This window comes from Trematosphaeria pertusa (genome assembly GCF_010094035.1).
Source record: "Trematosphaeria pertusa strain CBS 122368 unplaced genomic scaffold BU26scaffold_9, whole genome shotgun sequence".
Classification (NCBI taxonomy): Eukaryota; Fungi; Ascomycota; class Dothideomycetes; order Pleosporales; family Trematosphaeriaceae; genus Trematosphaeria; species Trematosphaeria pertusa.
This window is the reverse complement of record NW_022987220.1, coordinates 998,957-1,013,722: the sequence shown is the minus strand read 5'-3', so window position 1 is coordinate 1,013,722 and position 14,766 is coordinate 998,957. Positions and strand designations below refer to the sequence as shown.

The 14,766-nt window shown below is 55.3% G+C and overlaps 9 protein-coding genes across 9 annotated transcripts; 4 read left to right on the top strand and 5 right to left on the bottom strand.

The window, feature by feature from the left end:
- Positions 1–1,202: 1,202 nt before the first annotated feature.
- On the bottom strand, positions 1,203–1,632 carry BU26DRAFT_520569 (uncharacterized protein). The gene has a single exon (XM_033829318.1). The coding sequence runs from the start codon at positions 1,585–1,587 to the stop codon at positions 1,432–1,434; it is 156 nt and encodes a 51-aa protein (XP_033682395.1). The 5' UTR covers positions 1,588–1,632; the 3' UTR covers positions 1,203–1,431.
- BU26DRAFT_541387 (S-adenosyl-L-methionine-dependent methyltransferase) lies at positions 1,599–3,515 on the top strand (the record flags this gene model as incomplete). The annotated part of the gene is made up of 6 exons (XM_033831594.1): positions 1,599–1,717; positions 1,943–2,010; positions 2,122–2,179; positions 2,238–2,342; positions 2,438–2,990; positions 3,084–3,515. 6 exons carry the CDS (start codon positions 1,599–1,601, stop codon positions 3,261–3,263), a joined length of 1,083 nt encoding a protein of 360 aa, XP_033682394.1. The 3' UTR covers positions 3,264–3,515.
- A 164-nt stretch (positions 3,516–3,679) lies between these two features.
- On the bottom strand, positions 3,680–4,795 carry BU26DRAFT_506638 (26S proteasome-like protein regulatory subunit; the record flags this gene model as incomplete). Its single annotated transcript, XM_033826930.1, has 3 exons — positions 3,680–3,828; positions 3,878–4,413; positions 4,479–4,795. 3 exons carry the CDS (start codon positions 4,793–4,795, stop codon positions 3,680–3,682), a joined length of 1,002 nt encoding a protein of 333 aa, XP_033682393.1.
- Positions 4,796–5,185: 390 nt separating this feature from the next.
- On the top strand, positions 5,186–7,541 carry BU26DRAFT_459622 (uncharacterized protein). The gene is made up of 5 exons (XM_033825011.1): positions 5,186–5,463; positions 5,514–5,814; positions 5,867–6,408; positions 6,461–7,064; positions 7,126–7,541. The coding sequence occupies exons 1-5, from the start codon at positions 5,257–5,259 to the stop codon at positions 7,359–7,361; spliced, it is 1,890 nt and encodes a 629-aa protein (XP_033682392.1). The 5' UTR covers positions 5,186–5,256; the 3' UTR covers positions 7,362–7,541.
- Positions 7,542–7,630: 89 nt separating this feature from the next.
- On the top strand, positions 7,631–9,139 carry BU26DRAFT_520566 (peptidase C14). Its single transcript, XM_033829317.1, has 3 exons — positions 7,631–8,567; positions 8,622–8,675; positions 8,742–9,139. Exons 1-3 carry the CDS (start codon positions 7,770–7,772, stop codon positions 8,847–8,849), a joined length of 960 nt encoding a protein of 319 aa, XP_033682391.1. The 5' UTR covers positions 7,631–7,769; the 3' UTR covers positions 8,850–9,139.
- Positions 8,698–9,956, bottom strand: BU26DRAFT_347317 (uncharacterized protein). The gene is made up of 2 exons (XM_033822391.1): positions 9,259–9,956; positions 8,698–9,159 (listed from the first exon to the last, which is right to left on the bottom strand). Exons 1-2 carry the CDS (start codon positions 9,579–9,581, stop codon positions 8,979–8,981), a joined length of 504 nt encoding a protein of 167 aa, XP_033682390.1. The 5' UTR covers positions 9,582–9,956; the 3' UTR covers positions 8,698–8,978.
- Positions 9,868–11,783, top strand: BU26DRAFT_552145 (succinate dehydrogenase/fumarate reductase flavo protein subunit; the record flags this gene model as incomplete). Its single annotated transcript, XM_033832138.1, has 2 exons — positions 9,868–11,601; positions 11,653–11,783. Exons 1-2 carry the CDS (start codon positions 10,278–10,280, stop codon positions 11,781–11,783), a joined length of 1,455 nt encoding a protein of 484 aa, XP_033682389.1. The 5' UTR covers positions 9,868–10,277.
- Positions 11,784–11,833: 50 nt separating this feature from the next.
- BU26DRAFT_520564 (DNase I-like protein) lies at positions 11,834–13,333 on the bottom strand. Its single transcript, XM_033829316.1, has one exon. The coding sequence runs from the start codon at positions 13,226–13,228 to the stop codon at positions 12,074–12,076; it is 1,155 nt and encodes a 384-aa protein (XP_033682388.1). The 5' UTR covers positions 13,229–13,333; the 3' UTR covers positions 11,834–12,073.
- Positions 13,334–13,623: 290 nt separating this feature from the next.
- BU26DRAFT_506635 (uncharacterized protein) lies at positions 13,624–14,082 on the bottom strand (the record flags this gene model as incomplete). Its single annotated transcript, XM_033826929.1, has 2 exons — positions 13,624–13,919; positions 13,992–14,082. The coding sequence occupies 2 exons, from the start codon at positions 14,080–14,082 to the stop codon at positions 13,624–13,626; spliced, it is 387 nt and encodes a 128-aa protein (XP_033682387.1).
- Between the last annotated feature and the right edge of the window lie 684 nt (positions 14,083–14,766).

Genomic DNA, 14,766 nt, shown 5'->3' with positions numbered 1-14,766 from the left:
CCAAAAGGTGTATGGCGAGTTTCCTGAGAATGGGCTGCTGGCATCGGGTTGGAACGAGCGTTGATGAAAGACATTTTCGGCGGCATTTTGAGAGACGCGCATCAACAAGCGCATTTACACTGCTCAATAGAATGGTATCGCACTCAGCAGACTGCATCCTTTTACACATGAGAGGCTTAACGTTCACGGTGACTGGCGGACTGGCTTGCACTGGCATACCCGACTAGCTCGACGGCTGGGCGCGAAGGATCGCAGGCACCGACACACGCCACGCGACCCCGTCGCTTCAAGCGGAAGCCAAAACACTGCAAGTAATGCGGTAACTTAGTTAGCAAACGCAGGGACAGTCGACGGCTGCTAGCACTATATCCATCCGATGCCAAAGCCAGGTCGCGTTAGCCGGATGCGCGAGTGAGGCACAGCAGCAACCAAAAGCAGAAGCAGAAAACCAGACTCGGGATCGCGAACCGCGCGATCCCCCTCGACATCGCTACCGACACGGCGGACGATCTGATCTGCCTCCCAGCGCTCCGGGTCGCGAGGCGTCTGTCACTTTGTCATTTATTCTCCGATCCTTTCCATCCTTCACTTCGCGCGGACGTCATTCATTTCCTTCCTCAGAGCGCTGCAGTGCGATGCCAGGCGGGCTGGCGCGTAGGGCTGACACGTGTGGGCTGATGTGCGGGGTTGGCGGACATGCAAGGAAGCGTTATTAATCGGCGATGGGCTGGACAAGGGGGGGATGGAGAGTTCCGGGGTCGGCGACGAGGGATGGGCGAGGGGAGGGGATTTAGGTTTCGTGGTGGGCTTGGCGAGGTGTGTGTGAGGGCTGGGACCGGTGATGGCGGTGAATCGCGGCAGTCTCGGGTTGCGGGCGCTGTGGGGAGCTCTTTTCTTTCTCTTTCGTTCCTCACTGCCTTCTCTCTTTCTTTGTTGCCTATTGTCCTGTCTTCTGAGTTATCGATAGCCGCACCGCGTCCGGCGATTCTCGCGCCCCTGGCCGTCACGCTGTGTCTCAACAGACAAGAGATTAGCGGGGTTCTCTTTCATCCAGCATGGAACCCGCTCGCTTGCGTGCCTGAACTCGGATCGGCGTGCTGCAACAGCACACCACACCGCTGGAACTAGCCCTTCCAGAACCCCGCCGCCTGATTCAGAAAATCACGAGCGGCCACCGGAAAGCCTTGGTTTAAACCGGCCCCCTCCAGCGACGCCTCTGACCCTTCTGAACCACTCCCTCGGGACACCACCCACCTCCTCTCTCTACCAAACCTACGACTGCTCTGCTCATTATCGTCGCTCGCACGGGGGTTATTCATCGCCCGTCTTGCGCACTGCGTGTCCTGTCTCATCGTCGCTTTTGCAAAAGCGAGGGAGAACGATATCGGCTTTGTTTGCTGCGACGTCGCCTGTTTTCCGAGGAGGGGTCGGTCAGTTTGGGGACGCTGACTGAGAAGGCGGACGAGGGACCCGACGGAAGGGATCAGGCGTAAGCCAGCCAGACTGCGCAGAACGCAGGAGATCGAAAGGCAGTATGCCGAAGATGATACCTGAAGAGGCGAATATCGTTGTCGTACGTATTTCCATCTCCTCCGTCTATGATCTGTTTTCGTCTCTCATTCATTGAGACTGCCCTCTCATCTCAACATGTCATGTCTCGCTATGTTTCAGGCGCCCAGCGCTCGCCGAAATTGCCCGAGCCGGGTTTCTATGCATCGTCTACTATGCTATTCTCGATGAAGAGGGACGGGAAGGATTGCTTTTTCCTCCTGTGCTTGTTTGCGGGGTGCGCTGATGACGGTGGCGCTAATGCGGCGGGGTGTTTTGTAGGACTCGAGTTACGACAAGTACCTCGAGGAAGACGACGATGATCGCATATCGTATACCTCGTAAGCTATCCCCCGCTGTATTTGGACGTAGGAGGTGCTAATAGGGGACTCAGCGGGCAGTCGCTTGCGTCCAATATCACCAGATATCGGTATGAGAATGGGAGGCGGTATCATGCTTACCGTAAGTCTCCAACCAACCAGCCGTCAGGCATGCAGGACGGTTTACCAGGCGCCCGGTACAAGCATGCGAAGACGGGATAGATGCAGAAGGCTGACACAGGGTTGTGCGTAGGAGATGGAAGCTACTACGCCCCCAATGATGAGACGTATTCCAACTACGAGACGATCGTGTAAGTTGTCGAGCGTGGCATCTATATTCAAAGAAGCACATTGCCTGACTCTTAGCAGACACCACCTGTGGCTCCTAACCCTCGACGACAAGCTCTTCCTCGCCCCGATCGAAAACCCACAATTGGTCCTCGACGTAGGAACCGGCACCGGCCTATGGGCTGTGTAAGTCCTTTCTCCATCTTATCCTCTCCCTTCTCCCATCTCACCGCCAAATCCCCCTTGCCTCCTTGAAAACTACATACTAACAGAGCACACAGCGACATGGCCGACTACTTCCCAGGCGCCGAAATAATCGGCACCGACCTCTCCCCCACGCAAACCACGACCGCACCCCCCAACATCCGCTTCGAAGTCGACGACGCCTGCAGCGAGTGGACGTACCCCGCCTCGTACTTCGACTTCGTGCACGTGCGCGGCCTCACCGGCTGCATCCGCGACTGGCCGTACCTGTACTCGCAATGCTACAAGCACCTGAAGCCGGGCGGCTGGTTCGAGCACCTCGAGTTCTCGGTCCAGACGAACGCGAACCCGGCGAGTGACGTGTACGCGGACAAGATGTACACGGCGTTCTCGAGCAGCATTCTGAATGTCGGCGAGGCGCATACGGGGATGACGTTCCGCACGGTCGAGTACATGAAGGGGTTCATGGTGGGGGCCGGGTTTGTGGATGTGGAGGAGCGGAAGTTTGTGTGGCCGATTGGGCCGTGGCCGAAGGATGCGAAGCTGAAGGATTTGGGGCGGTGGGGGGAGCGGAATTGGGCGGAGGGCGTGGAGGGTTGGGTTATGGCGCTTTATACGAGGGTTTTGGGCGTGAGTCGCTCCTTTCCTTCCTGTGTTCACTCCAATCCCCGGCGGGCGGGATACGGCGTAGATTTCTTGGATTGCTTGCTAACCTCAACCCAGTGGACCTACCAACAAGTCCAGCAATTCGTCGCGGATTTCCGATCCGTGATCAAGGACCGCAAGAACCACTACTGGCACGAAGTCCGCTGCGTCTACGGCCGCAAGCCCTTCCCGCACGAGATACCTGCCACCTCATCCGCGGAACAGCCCTCAGCTGCGGAGCCCATGCAGACGCAATAGGATGCGATCAGCAGCGACAGGCGGGATTTCCCTGAACTACACGAAAGAGACGACCGGGGGGAAAAAGGAGGCTTTTTGTTGTTCACGTTTCGAAGTATTTGGATGCTAGGCGGCTCTTTGTGCAATCTCGACTCACATTTCAGCTTTGTTCGAGCGGCGTTTTTGTTACTAAAGAGAGGCGAAAGGCGGAAATCTGTGGATATTAATTAGTAGACACCCAGAAGATACCCAGCCAACTGGACAATAGCGATTTCGGATATGTCATAATGCTTCATGCTCTTGCATTATGGTACCAAATGTGCTACCTAGCGCCCGTACTCCAGACGCCCGTGTCCGGAGGCTCCGCTGGCTAGGTGATATGGTACACAATCCTCTATGCGGTCATGGTGCCTCCCTGTGGGTCTGACTTCGCAGGCCTACTCGTCCATATCCACATCTCCGTCTCCGTTTGCCCGGCCGTTCGATCTTGAAGTGGCCTTTGGCACCGAGGCCTCCTTGTCGATCATCTGTCGGGATACGGAGACGATGTTGTCTTCGATGAGATGCTGGCCAACATCTTCCAGATCTATTGCGAATTAGCTTATGCCAGCCCAATAGATAGTGACAACACGTACGCTTCTTCGGATCCACCTTCCCCACGTATCGAGTCTTCAGCTGCTCCTTGGTCAACTCCGTCTCCTCCTTCACTCGCTTCTCGTAGCCTTCTGCCAGCGAGACCAGCTTCTGCAGCCTGTCCTTATTCCGCTCGCCCTCATCCCGGAAGTCGTTCATCATCAGCGCTTCCGTCCACACATGCTTGTGCAGATTCATCAGCATGTTCTCCTCTAGCGCGGTCTTCCTGTAGTTGATGCCGATGGAGTAGTAGTGGCGGTTGAGGCCGTGGATGAGGGCTTGAATCGAGGGCTTGTTGAGATGGCCGACGTTGGAAGTTGTTTGACGCGGCTCGTGGCCCATCATGAGGGTCTGCGGATTTATGAGGCGGAAGGCGTCGATGACAACCTTGCCTTTGACGGACTGGATGGGGTCGACGACGACGGCGACGGCGCGGGGCGTGAGCTGCTCGAAGGACTGCTGCGTGTTTATGTCGACGGAGGAGAGCCAGCAGCCGAAGCCGGGATGCGAGTGGTACCAGCCTACTACCGTCTCTTGCCTACGATATGTCAGCCTACAATGCACAATGGACGGCGCCGCGGGGTTGGGATTGCTGGTACGCACCGTCCTGTCTGCCGCAACATGTCCATCATCTTGGTCTGGAAGACGGGGTCCACGGCTTCGACGGAGACACCTGTTCCAGACTGTGGCATGGCGAACACATCCACGACGCGTACTGTGTAGTCATCCACAAACTCTCCAAGCATCAGGCCCATGACCTCCATGGGCACACCGGCGCGACCGTGCCGCAGCATCTTGAGGAGCGCGAGCGAGGATATGTAGACGGTTTCCGAGTTGTCGATAAGGTTTGTGTCCTGCGCAGGCCCACCCATGCCGCCCATGCTCTGGGCGGCGGCGAGCATTCTGCTTAACCGGTCCATGATGCGAGCGTTTCTGCGGGTTCGAAGATATCGGAGTTTCCGAGGGGAGAGCGGTCGAGATTTTCAAAAGCAGAGGGGTAAGCAGCAGAGGGAGGTCGTGGTGATGAGGTGCGGCGGCGGCGATAGCTAGCTGGTGTTGGAGCTTCCGCACTTGGGGCCAGGCCGCGGAAACGTTTCACCGAGCCGCTCGGCTTATTCTCGGGCGCGCAGGGATCACTTCCTAGTGCGGAGCTCTACCGTTCATTGTTCGCCAGAGCTCGCCCGCTCCGCCGCCTTTCAATCCTCTCGTAGAACTGCACATCTCAGCGCCTTCTCGATTGTTCTACCGGTCTCTTCCTTGCGCGTCGTCGCCGCTATCCTTTCCAGGTCTCAACTATCTTCACTAAAGGTTGATAACTTCCCAACTCCATCTGCCGAGTCCCCACGCAGCTTGCCTTTGTTCCTTGCCTGGCGCAAACATTATGGCCGACGCCGACGCGGCCCCCCCGACAGCCAGCAATGCGCTGAGCAACGGCACGGGATCTACCCCGAAGAAGGTGGCATACTTCTACGACTCCGACGTGGGCAACTATGCATACGTTGCCGGCCATCCCATGAAACCCCACCGCATACGGATGGCTCACAGCCTAATCATGAATTACGGCCTGTACACGAAGATGGAAATCTATGTATGTCGAGTTGCGCTCCACATATTGGAGTCTCTACTAACCCATCGCAGCGCGCGAAACCCGCTTCGAGATATGAAATGACGCAATTCCACACCGACGAGTACATCGAGTTCCTCCACAAAGTTACACCGGACAACATGGACAACTTCGCGAAGGAGCAGAGCAAGTACAATGTCGGCGATGACTGTCCCGTGTTTGACGGGCTATTCGAGTTCTGTGGCATCAGCGCCGGTGGGACAATGGAAGGTGCGGCGCGCTTGAACCGAGGGAAGTGCGATGTGGCTGTCAACTGGGCTGGTGGACTACACCACGCGAAAAAGAGCGAAGCTAGTGGCTTCTGCTATGTGAACGGTACGCTGCGTTTGGCTTCTTGCGCGATTGGGACTAGTACTGACTTCGCCAGACATCGTACTCGGAATCATAGAGCTACTGCGATATAAACAGCGCGTCCTCTATATCGACATTGACGTCCATCACGGTGATGGTGTCGAGGAAGCATTTTACACGACCGACCGTGTCATGACCGTCTCGTTCCACAAATACGGCGAGTACTTCCCGGGTACCGGGGAGCTGCGCGATATTGGCGTGGGCTCAGGGAAGAACTACGCTGTCAACTTCCCGCTTCGCGATGGCATCACAGATGAGACGTACCGGAATATCTTCGAGCCCGTTATCGAGGCCGTCATGACTTACTTCTGCCCGGAAGCTATCGTCCTCCAGTGCGGTGGCGACAGTCTGTCAGGTGATCGTCTCGGTTGCTTCAACCTCAGTATGGACGGTCACGCCAATTGCGTGCGATACGTAAAAAGCTTCAGAGTGCCAGTCATTGTGCTTGGCGGTGGTGGTTACACTATGAGGAACGTTGCGCGGACATGGGCTTATGAGACTGGGTCGCTCGTGGGCGAAAATATGTCGAAGCAGTTGCCCTTCAATGATTATTACGAGGTAGGCATGCCTGAAAGCCGAAGACTCGTAAATTGAGACTAACCGCCTGCAGTATTTCGCGCCGGATTACGAACTGGATGTGCGCCCTTCGAACATGGAAAACGCAAATTCGCACGACTACTTGCACAAGATCAAGTCAGCCGTTATCGATAATATCCGGCGAACAGGGAAGCCTTCGGTTGAGGCATTCACAAACATCCCCGATGTCCCGGGCCACCTCGGGCGTGGAATGGATTCCGATGCCGAGGATGAGATGGATGATCTTGATGTTGATGAGAACCCTGACACGCGAGTTACCCAGCGCCAGCGTGATCAGCAGATTGAGCACGAAGGCGAGCTATATGATCCCAGCGACGACGAGGATTATAAGGAGAGCCTTGGCGTGCGGCGACAGCCCGGCGGGAAGCGAAGACGCAACATCATGGACTACCAGAATCCCAATGCTGCTCCAGATGACGGCGCAGACACTCCAGATGGTGTGCGAGGCCTTAATGGGGAGAGCGCTCGTCAACGGCGGTCCATCTCTCGGGCATCATCAGCACGACCAGCTAATGGCATTTCATCACGGACACGAACACCCGCCATTCCTGCTGACGCCGATGAAGACGGCGATATTGAGATGGAAGAGCCTGATGTACCATCAGGGCCAGCAGCAGGTGAGTCCCCTATGCTCCAAAACAAAGCCTCCTCACCTTTCAGATGCTAATTCTTTTATAGGTCCCTCCGACGCACCACCTACGGCATTATCACGGTCGCAGTCGCCGGCGGGTGTTGTTACGCCACCAGAATCTCCACCTGCCCCTGCATCAGCAGCTGACGTCGAAATGGAAGTTGATCTTGAGGATGCGGGCGCAGCTGAGCAAAAGGCGAAGGCAAAGGAAGAAGGCGAGGCGGAGAGGGATACAGAGAATGTCAAGGACGAAGTGCGGACGGAGGTGGCGAAGGATGAATGAGGAACCTCGGAGACGAGCGGCATTTTGATGGCGTTCTCCTGCTGGGTAGCGGTAGGTGTTCTGGATCATGCGGCTGGGGTCTGCTCTGGGATACCTTTTGTATTTCGATACTTGCTTCTTCCTTCTATCACAAAGCTCTAAGTGTACAGTGCAATCGTATTCGCCTGGGACAATCGTAAAGTCGAGCCTTCTGATGCATTAATTCACGTGAGGCGTACGCGCAAGTCCAAAAGCAATTCCGAAACGTCGGATGATCGGCAACCAATTCACGGGCCCAACCTTAACTCAACCTTCACCCATCTTTCCCGGCAATCCCGCCAAGGAACCATCAACCTCACCTCAGAACCCAAACTCACATTTCGATTTCATTTTCAATCCCTGGAGGAAATCCATTAGCAGACGCCCATCATGGCCCAGCGCAAAAAGTCTCTCCTCATTGGAATCAACTACGTCGGCTCGGCGCACGAGCTCAAGGGCTGCCACTCCGACATCGACAACATCGCCGAGTTCCTCAGCTACCGCGGCTACTCCAACAGCCATCGCGACCGCGTCATGCTGTCCGACAGCCCCGCTGTCGAGTACAGTAGCCCGTACTACCCGACGGGGCACAACATCCTCGCGGCCATGGACTGGCTGGTCGGCGAGCCGAACTGCACGCTCTTCCTGCACTACTCCGGCCACGGCGGGCAGATCCGAGACGTTGACGGGAACCGCACAACGGGGCTGGATGATTCGATTGTGCCTGTGGATTTTGAGGAGAGAGGCCAGCTTAGTAGTACCCTGCTGCACGAGCATCTTGTCACGCGCATGGCGCCGAACTGCACGCTGTTTATCCTGATGGACTGCTGTCATTCGGGCAGCGCGGTCGAGCTGCCATTCGTGTACCGCAGCGACACCGACGGGAATATCAGCCTCATGGATAATCTGCGCAAGGGCGCGCAGCTCGTCGGCGAGGCCTCGGATCTTATCCAACGCGGCTTTACGTTCGACAAGGTTGGCGAGGCGCGGGAGTTGCTTGCGGGCGCGACGAGCTTCTTCAGGGGTCTGAAGCATATGGGGGAGCAGGATGAGGAGGAAGGTGTGCAGGCCGGCGAGTTTGCCGGGCAGTATGGCAGTGAGAGGAAGATGGTTACGATGATTAGTGGGTGTCGGGATGATCAGACCAGTGCGGATGCGAGGATCCAGGGAGAGTCGACGGGGGCGATGGTAGGTTTTCTTTCTGTAGAGCTGTGGATGATGTGCTGACAATGTGTGCTGCAGACGTGGGCGTTTCTGGAGACGATGAAGAAGAACGAGAGTCCGACGTATGCGCAGGTGGGTTCTGCTTTTCGTGTTTCTCTAATGGGGGAGAGAGAATGGAGCTAACATTTATGCGACCAGACTCTCCAGGTGACGAGACAGTTGTTGGACCAGTCCAATTATACGCAGATTCCTCAGCTAAGCTGCGGGCTAGATCTCGATCTAGAGAATCTGGCCTTGGTTCTCTAGCCTCGTCACTCCAGTCTTCATGTCACAGCCAAAGGGAGACGAGCAGCATAAGAAAAGCACCATAGAGTATAGCGATCAATGCAACGGTACTTTGGAGCCTAAGGTTCAGGCTGCACTACAGTGCTCTCCTCACTCCTTAAGCTTCTTCCCACCCCTCACAGTCTCAAACTGCACAACGCCCTCATGCACGCCTTGCCACTCATGCCGATGCGCGGCAAAGCTCTCAGCCTCCGGCTTTGGAATCCGGGGAAACAAGCCCATTTTCAAGATATACATCTTCGGAAATATGGCTGGCTCGCTCATAATCGGACTATTCCACAGTTCGTCAGCAGACGTTCAGGATCCCGCCCATTGCTTCTCTCCTCTCTTCCACCCCGCCCGACCGGACTAAAAGGGGACCGTGACTTACGAGCCGCAATTCCCACAGAAACACCTCGTAACACACTTCCCACTCCCCGTATCCCAGTCCTCATACCTTTTCATGCTCCCCTTCGCGTCCTGGATCTCCACCTTCTCTTTCTCAATCGCCAGGTTGGCCGCGACATATGAACCTCCCACTTTACGGCAGTTGGCGCAGTGGCACAGGTGGCCGCGGGGTTTGGAAAAGAGGGAGCCGTCGTGGATAGTGACGCTGATGCTGCCGCAGAGACAGGTGCCCGTCATGCCGGCGCTGAAAGAAGAGGGTGGGTGGGCGTTTGGGTCGCCGGTGAAGGATGGTGTCGGGTTGGACATGGCGGGTACTTGGTGGAGAGGGATATGGGTATATGGATTGAGATGGTTGAGGTGAGGAGGATTTAGTGCGTCTGAGATGGTGATGCAGAAGAGCGAGGCCCGAACCAATTTGTCAGCCGACGAGAAGAAGACTCACGCATGGAATTCGCGCGAGAGGAAAACCGTTCTCGGCCACGGAGTTGAGGATTTCCTCGATCTAAAGGCGGCGCTTGCCCGATGATCCCTTGCCCGATGATCCCTTGCCCTTCTCAAAACGTGGGGTAAGTTAGCAGCGTGCTAGGTTTTACGCATGCCCGCTTCGGGAGATCGACATTCACGACGCAACCGTGCGTTAGTGTGATGATCGTCGAGGGCTTCTCGATCCATCCAAACGATAGTCCTTTATCCCTGCGGTCGCCTCTGGTTTACTAGCCTCGCAAAGCTGAAACATCGTGTTAGCGATGTCGATGAGATTCGGATGTTGGCCTTTGCGACGGCGTAGAGTCAGCGATGCATATTCCCCGCACGTTCGATCGCCATCGCCGTTAGCATGCATAATGCGGGGTCAACGGTCCGATGATCAAAGGCATATAACCGGATCCGCGATTCCTCAGTGGTGTACAGCAGGGAGAACATCTTATAACCTTACATCTCATAGCTCAATTCCCAAAGCTCTAAGCATATCTACATACCCTCCGGATCAAGCTTACAGCTGCAATGGATACATATGATCTAATCGTCGTCGGCTCCGGCTTCGCGGGCACCATGACCACCCTCAACTTCCTCGAGTCATGCAAGGCACTCAACAAAAATGGCCGGGTAGCCCTCATAGAAGTCGGCAAATCCGACGAGCGCTGCGGCGCCTCGCGCTGGACAATGGCATACCTGCGTCTCGACAAGGACCTTGCCTTCGACGAGGACTGGAAGCACGAAATGAAAGCCGTCTCCAAAGGGGAGGCTGACATGGAGTACTGCGAGAAGCTAGGCGCCGAGGCGCAAAAGACGGCACTGTATGTCCAGGAAAAAGGCGTCAAGTTCGTGCACCACGATGAGGAGAATGTGCTGCTGGAGTTTAAGACCGGGCAGCACTTTGTGTTTCCCGAGGGAGGCGGCAAGGCGATTATCGACTGCTTGATGGGGCATATACAGAGCTACAAGCACTGCGACATCCACTGGGAGACTGAAGGCCGGCACCTGCTGACCGACAAGCGCGGTGCAATCCGTGGTCTACAGGTGCGAAAGAAAGACGGACTCCTGTACGAGCTCCACGCGCCAAATGTAGTCCTCGCCTGCGGCGGCTTCGAAGGCAACCGCGAAATGCTGGCCAAATACATCGGCCGACGGACGCACGAGCTCCCCCTCATCGCGCCGGGCCTAAAGCACAACCGCGGCGCTGGGCTAAATATGGCGCTCGAAGTGGGCGCCGCGACTGCCGGCTCCTTCGACGGCATGCACTGCGAGCTAGTCGACACGCGTGCCACGAAGCCCGACGCCGTCATCTGGGGCCATAACTACGGCATCGTGGTGAATGAGCACTGCCAGCGCTTCTACGATGAAGGGAAGCGACATCTCTTCGCCACGTTTGAAATGATTGCGCTGGAGCTGTGGCGCGATCAGAACCAGAAAGGGTTCTTCATCACCGACGACACGATCATGAAGCGGTTCCGCCCGGGGTGGGTCTACGATACGACGGACCAGGAACCCGTGACGGCGGACACGATCCACGATCTTGCGGTCAAGCTGCAGATCGATCCGGAGGCGTTGGAGAAGACAATCAGCGAGTTCAACGCGGCGTGTAATGACCAGCAGTTTGACCTCATGAAGTTGGATGGAAAGAGTACAACGGGACTAAGCCCGAATAAGACCAATTGGGCAAATCCAATCGTGACACCGCCGTTCTACGGGTATCCGGTTACTTCGCATCTAACTTTTACTTATGGTGGCGTGAAGACGAATACGGACGCGCAGGTCTTGGGCACGAACGATGTGCCAATTCAAGGGCTTTGGGCTGCTGGAGAGCTGACGGGGCTTTTCTATAATGGTGAGATTTATGCGTTGCATGTGTGACTGGGTACTTACTAGAGTGTGCTAGAATATCCTCCAGCTACTTCAGTGCTGAGATCGTTGACCTTTGGGCGCCTCGCTGGAGCGAAAATAGCTGAGCGGTTGGGGTCGAAGTCGCTGCTGCAGAGCGTTACCCAGACTGTGAGATCTGCCTTGTGAGGATACAGTAAGCTAGAGAGAACAGGGGAGAAACGGTCGGACATAGCGGGGCGAGACTAAGATCGATATAAAGGAAGGTCATGAGTGGAGTACAGATCTGTCGTACTGGAAGACCGGGCTCTCACGGTGTGGAATTCTCCGGATATAACGGCGTGAGTAACAGCTACCCTAGAGGCCCCCGCGGGTGCGTACAATAGGACTTTATTTCGCTGAGCCAATCTTACCTACTTGGACGGCGAGCCCTTCGATCCGGATTCCCTACCGCAAGAGCCGGGCTTGTCTTGACGAAATCAATCTGGTCTCTGCATTTTCTCCTCTTTCCTTAGATGAATATCGACCCATATCGGGACGTGATCGCTTGGTCCTCTCTCCGCTTCACTGTCCAAAATCCCACAAACCGTCACCAGCCCATCCTCCCAAGTCCTCTTTCCTACGATAACATAATCTACCCTATCGCAGCTGGATCCCCATTCCCTGCTCCGCGGGTAGTATGTATACCTTCTCTCATTGCCATGCGTTACTCTCCAGATATCCACGCCATCGAACACCCTTCCTGAGGTCTGTTTCTTCTCGCCTAGGAACTTGCTCTTGAAGTCTGCTCGATTGAGAACGTGCTGCTGAGGGAAGGTGCGGAGCCGTGGATATCCGTCTCGTGTGTCGGGCGCTACGTTCATGTCGCCTGCGAGAAGGATGTCCCAGCCTTCGTCTTCAAGCTTCAAGCATTCTTCCATGAGTAGGCGATGAAATTCGAGTTTGCGATCATGCCTTGTCCCGCGAACAGCGCCGGTCGATGGATCGCGATAGGGGTTATTGGTCCCGTTGACCGCGTATATGTTGAAGAGCGCGAGCTTCTTATTTGTACTTTGGAATTCAACGACGGAGACACGACCTTCTCGATCCCAATCCACAGTCCGGACATGTGCTTTATAAGTTGAGAATAGATCGGACCGGATGATACTGCACACGCCGTATACTTTCCCGCTTCCACGCAGTCCTCGTGCGTTATGCGGGTCGTTCGGCAGGGTAAAGTGCGTCTCATACATCGGTCCTCTCGCCGCTGACGACGTTTCCTCTGGTAAACGCATATTCACCGCGCTTTCAACAGCATCTTGTGTCTTCGTATCTGCAGAAGCGATCTTGGTTTCCTGTAAAAAGAGAACAGCCGGCCACCCATGACGCTGTAGGAATCCACGCAAGGAAGCTGGCGGAATCACTGCTTTACTGTCTGGCGCTTTCACAGATCTCGAAGGTTGAAAGAATGTAGTTATTGGCTTTTGTAGGAATGGTGCGATGCCGTTGATATTCCATGAGAAGACGCGCATTGTATGCGGATCCTCTATCCGCAGAGGCGGGGTCGAAGGACGCAGCGGTTGCGCTTGAGCGGGGCTAGGATGAGCGGAGATTTTGCGTCGTTTCGCGGGAGGAGGACTGATTTCGCGACTCATTTTTCATGTGGAGAGGCCGGTGCTGATAGAGCCATTAATGCGCTCGGTGGTGTGGTTGAAGAGGAGTTCGACAGGGCCTGACGTCATAACTTCTCTCCAGCTCGGGGCACCAACGCGGAAGGTTCTATTTCTGAAAAATATCTCCAAATTTGCTTGGAATCCCAAGGTTAGTCGCAAAGGTCTTTCAAACGGTCTTGGTATTGCGTATTCATAGGTTGGTCCTCACTCTTCATATTAGCTCTTCCGATGACTTCTATCCGTATCTGTCGATAGATTTATTCCTTCTATGGAACATTTCCTCGAAGGAAGTAGCCGCTTGTGCCCAAGGTATATCGCCATTCCTCCCCAAATAATAGCACAAACCGTATCCCCGAGACCGCAATCAACTCATTTCCTCAGAAATCCATACTACCTTTGATATCGAACACCGGCCTCAGTGTATCCTCCCCCAAGATCCCCACAATAGCCTTTTCGGCCATGTCCGATAGCTCATGCACGAGGCAGTTCGTATGGCCCACAGGACTCTGGTTTTGGATGAGGACCCGATGCTTGCCTGGCGCCCCGTGCACCACCAAGGCAGCTCTGTGCGCAACCGTTGCTCCGTCTTCATATATGTCGACGATGGGGAGGGAGACTTTGGTGGGTTCGATCTCGGGGCCAAGGTGGTGGCGAACGAGGAAGGCCAGGTTCTCTGGATGACCGAGTTAGTGGACGGGGAGCCCGAATAGGGGATGTGCAAGAAGACAAGTGATGGGGGACTTACTTGCTGTCATGTTGATGAATTCCTTTCCTTGCGTCTCGTAATGAATGCGCAGTTCGTTGAAGATGCGGCTTCGCAGGGGGTCGGTGGTCATTTTGCGTATCTGATTCCGCGTGCCTGATGTGTGCTGTGCAGGTTGGATCTGCAGCTCTTCTATATATGCATTCTCCCATGTAGGCGTTGCGAGAGAAGTGCCGTGTTTGCACATGTCCTCCCAGATTGGGTGCACAATCGTCTAGTAGCAAATCGCTTGCTCGAAGGGAGATTCAAGCACACGGTGCATACTTCGATTGCTTTCTCTCGTTCTGGAGCATGCCCCAATTGCCTTGCTGCTTTGGAGAAGACTACGGCGCTGATGCACGCTGCACAAGCGTCCACATCTCCACAATCTAAACTAGAAACACCGTGAAAGGCACCATTCCTCGTCTCGAGTGTTTGTTAGACAACCCAGCCATGAGGGCCAAGCAAACCCGACGGTGTTGGTAGACTGAGTAGAGTAACACAGTTGCTTGCGCGCTTCGTTCGGGAAAGGTGCAATCTTGGGGCCAGTGCATAGTCAGAGACCGAACGGTATTTGTAGCGCGAAGTGACTGTAACTAGATAGCGTATCCAAGCGCACACCTCCTAGATTCGGCTTCGTGATGTACTCCGACTAGTTTCGACTTCGGTTACCTGAGCGAGGTGCGAATTCCCTGGATCAGTGCTAAGAACTTGCAATGCCTAACTTCTATACTGACACAAAGCGGAAGCGTATGATGATGATGGTCTGAGAAGGGAA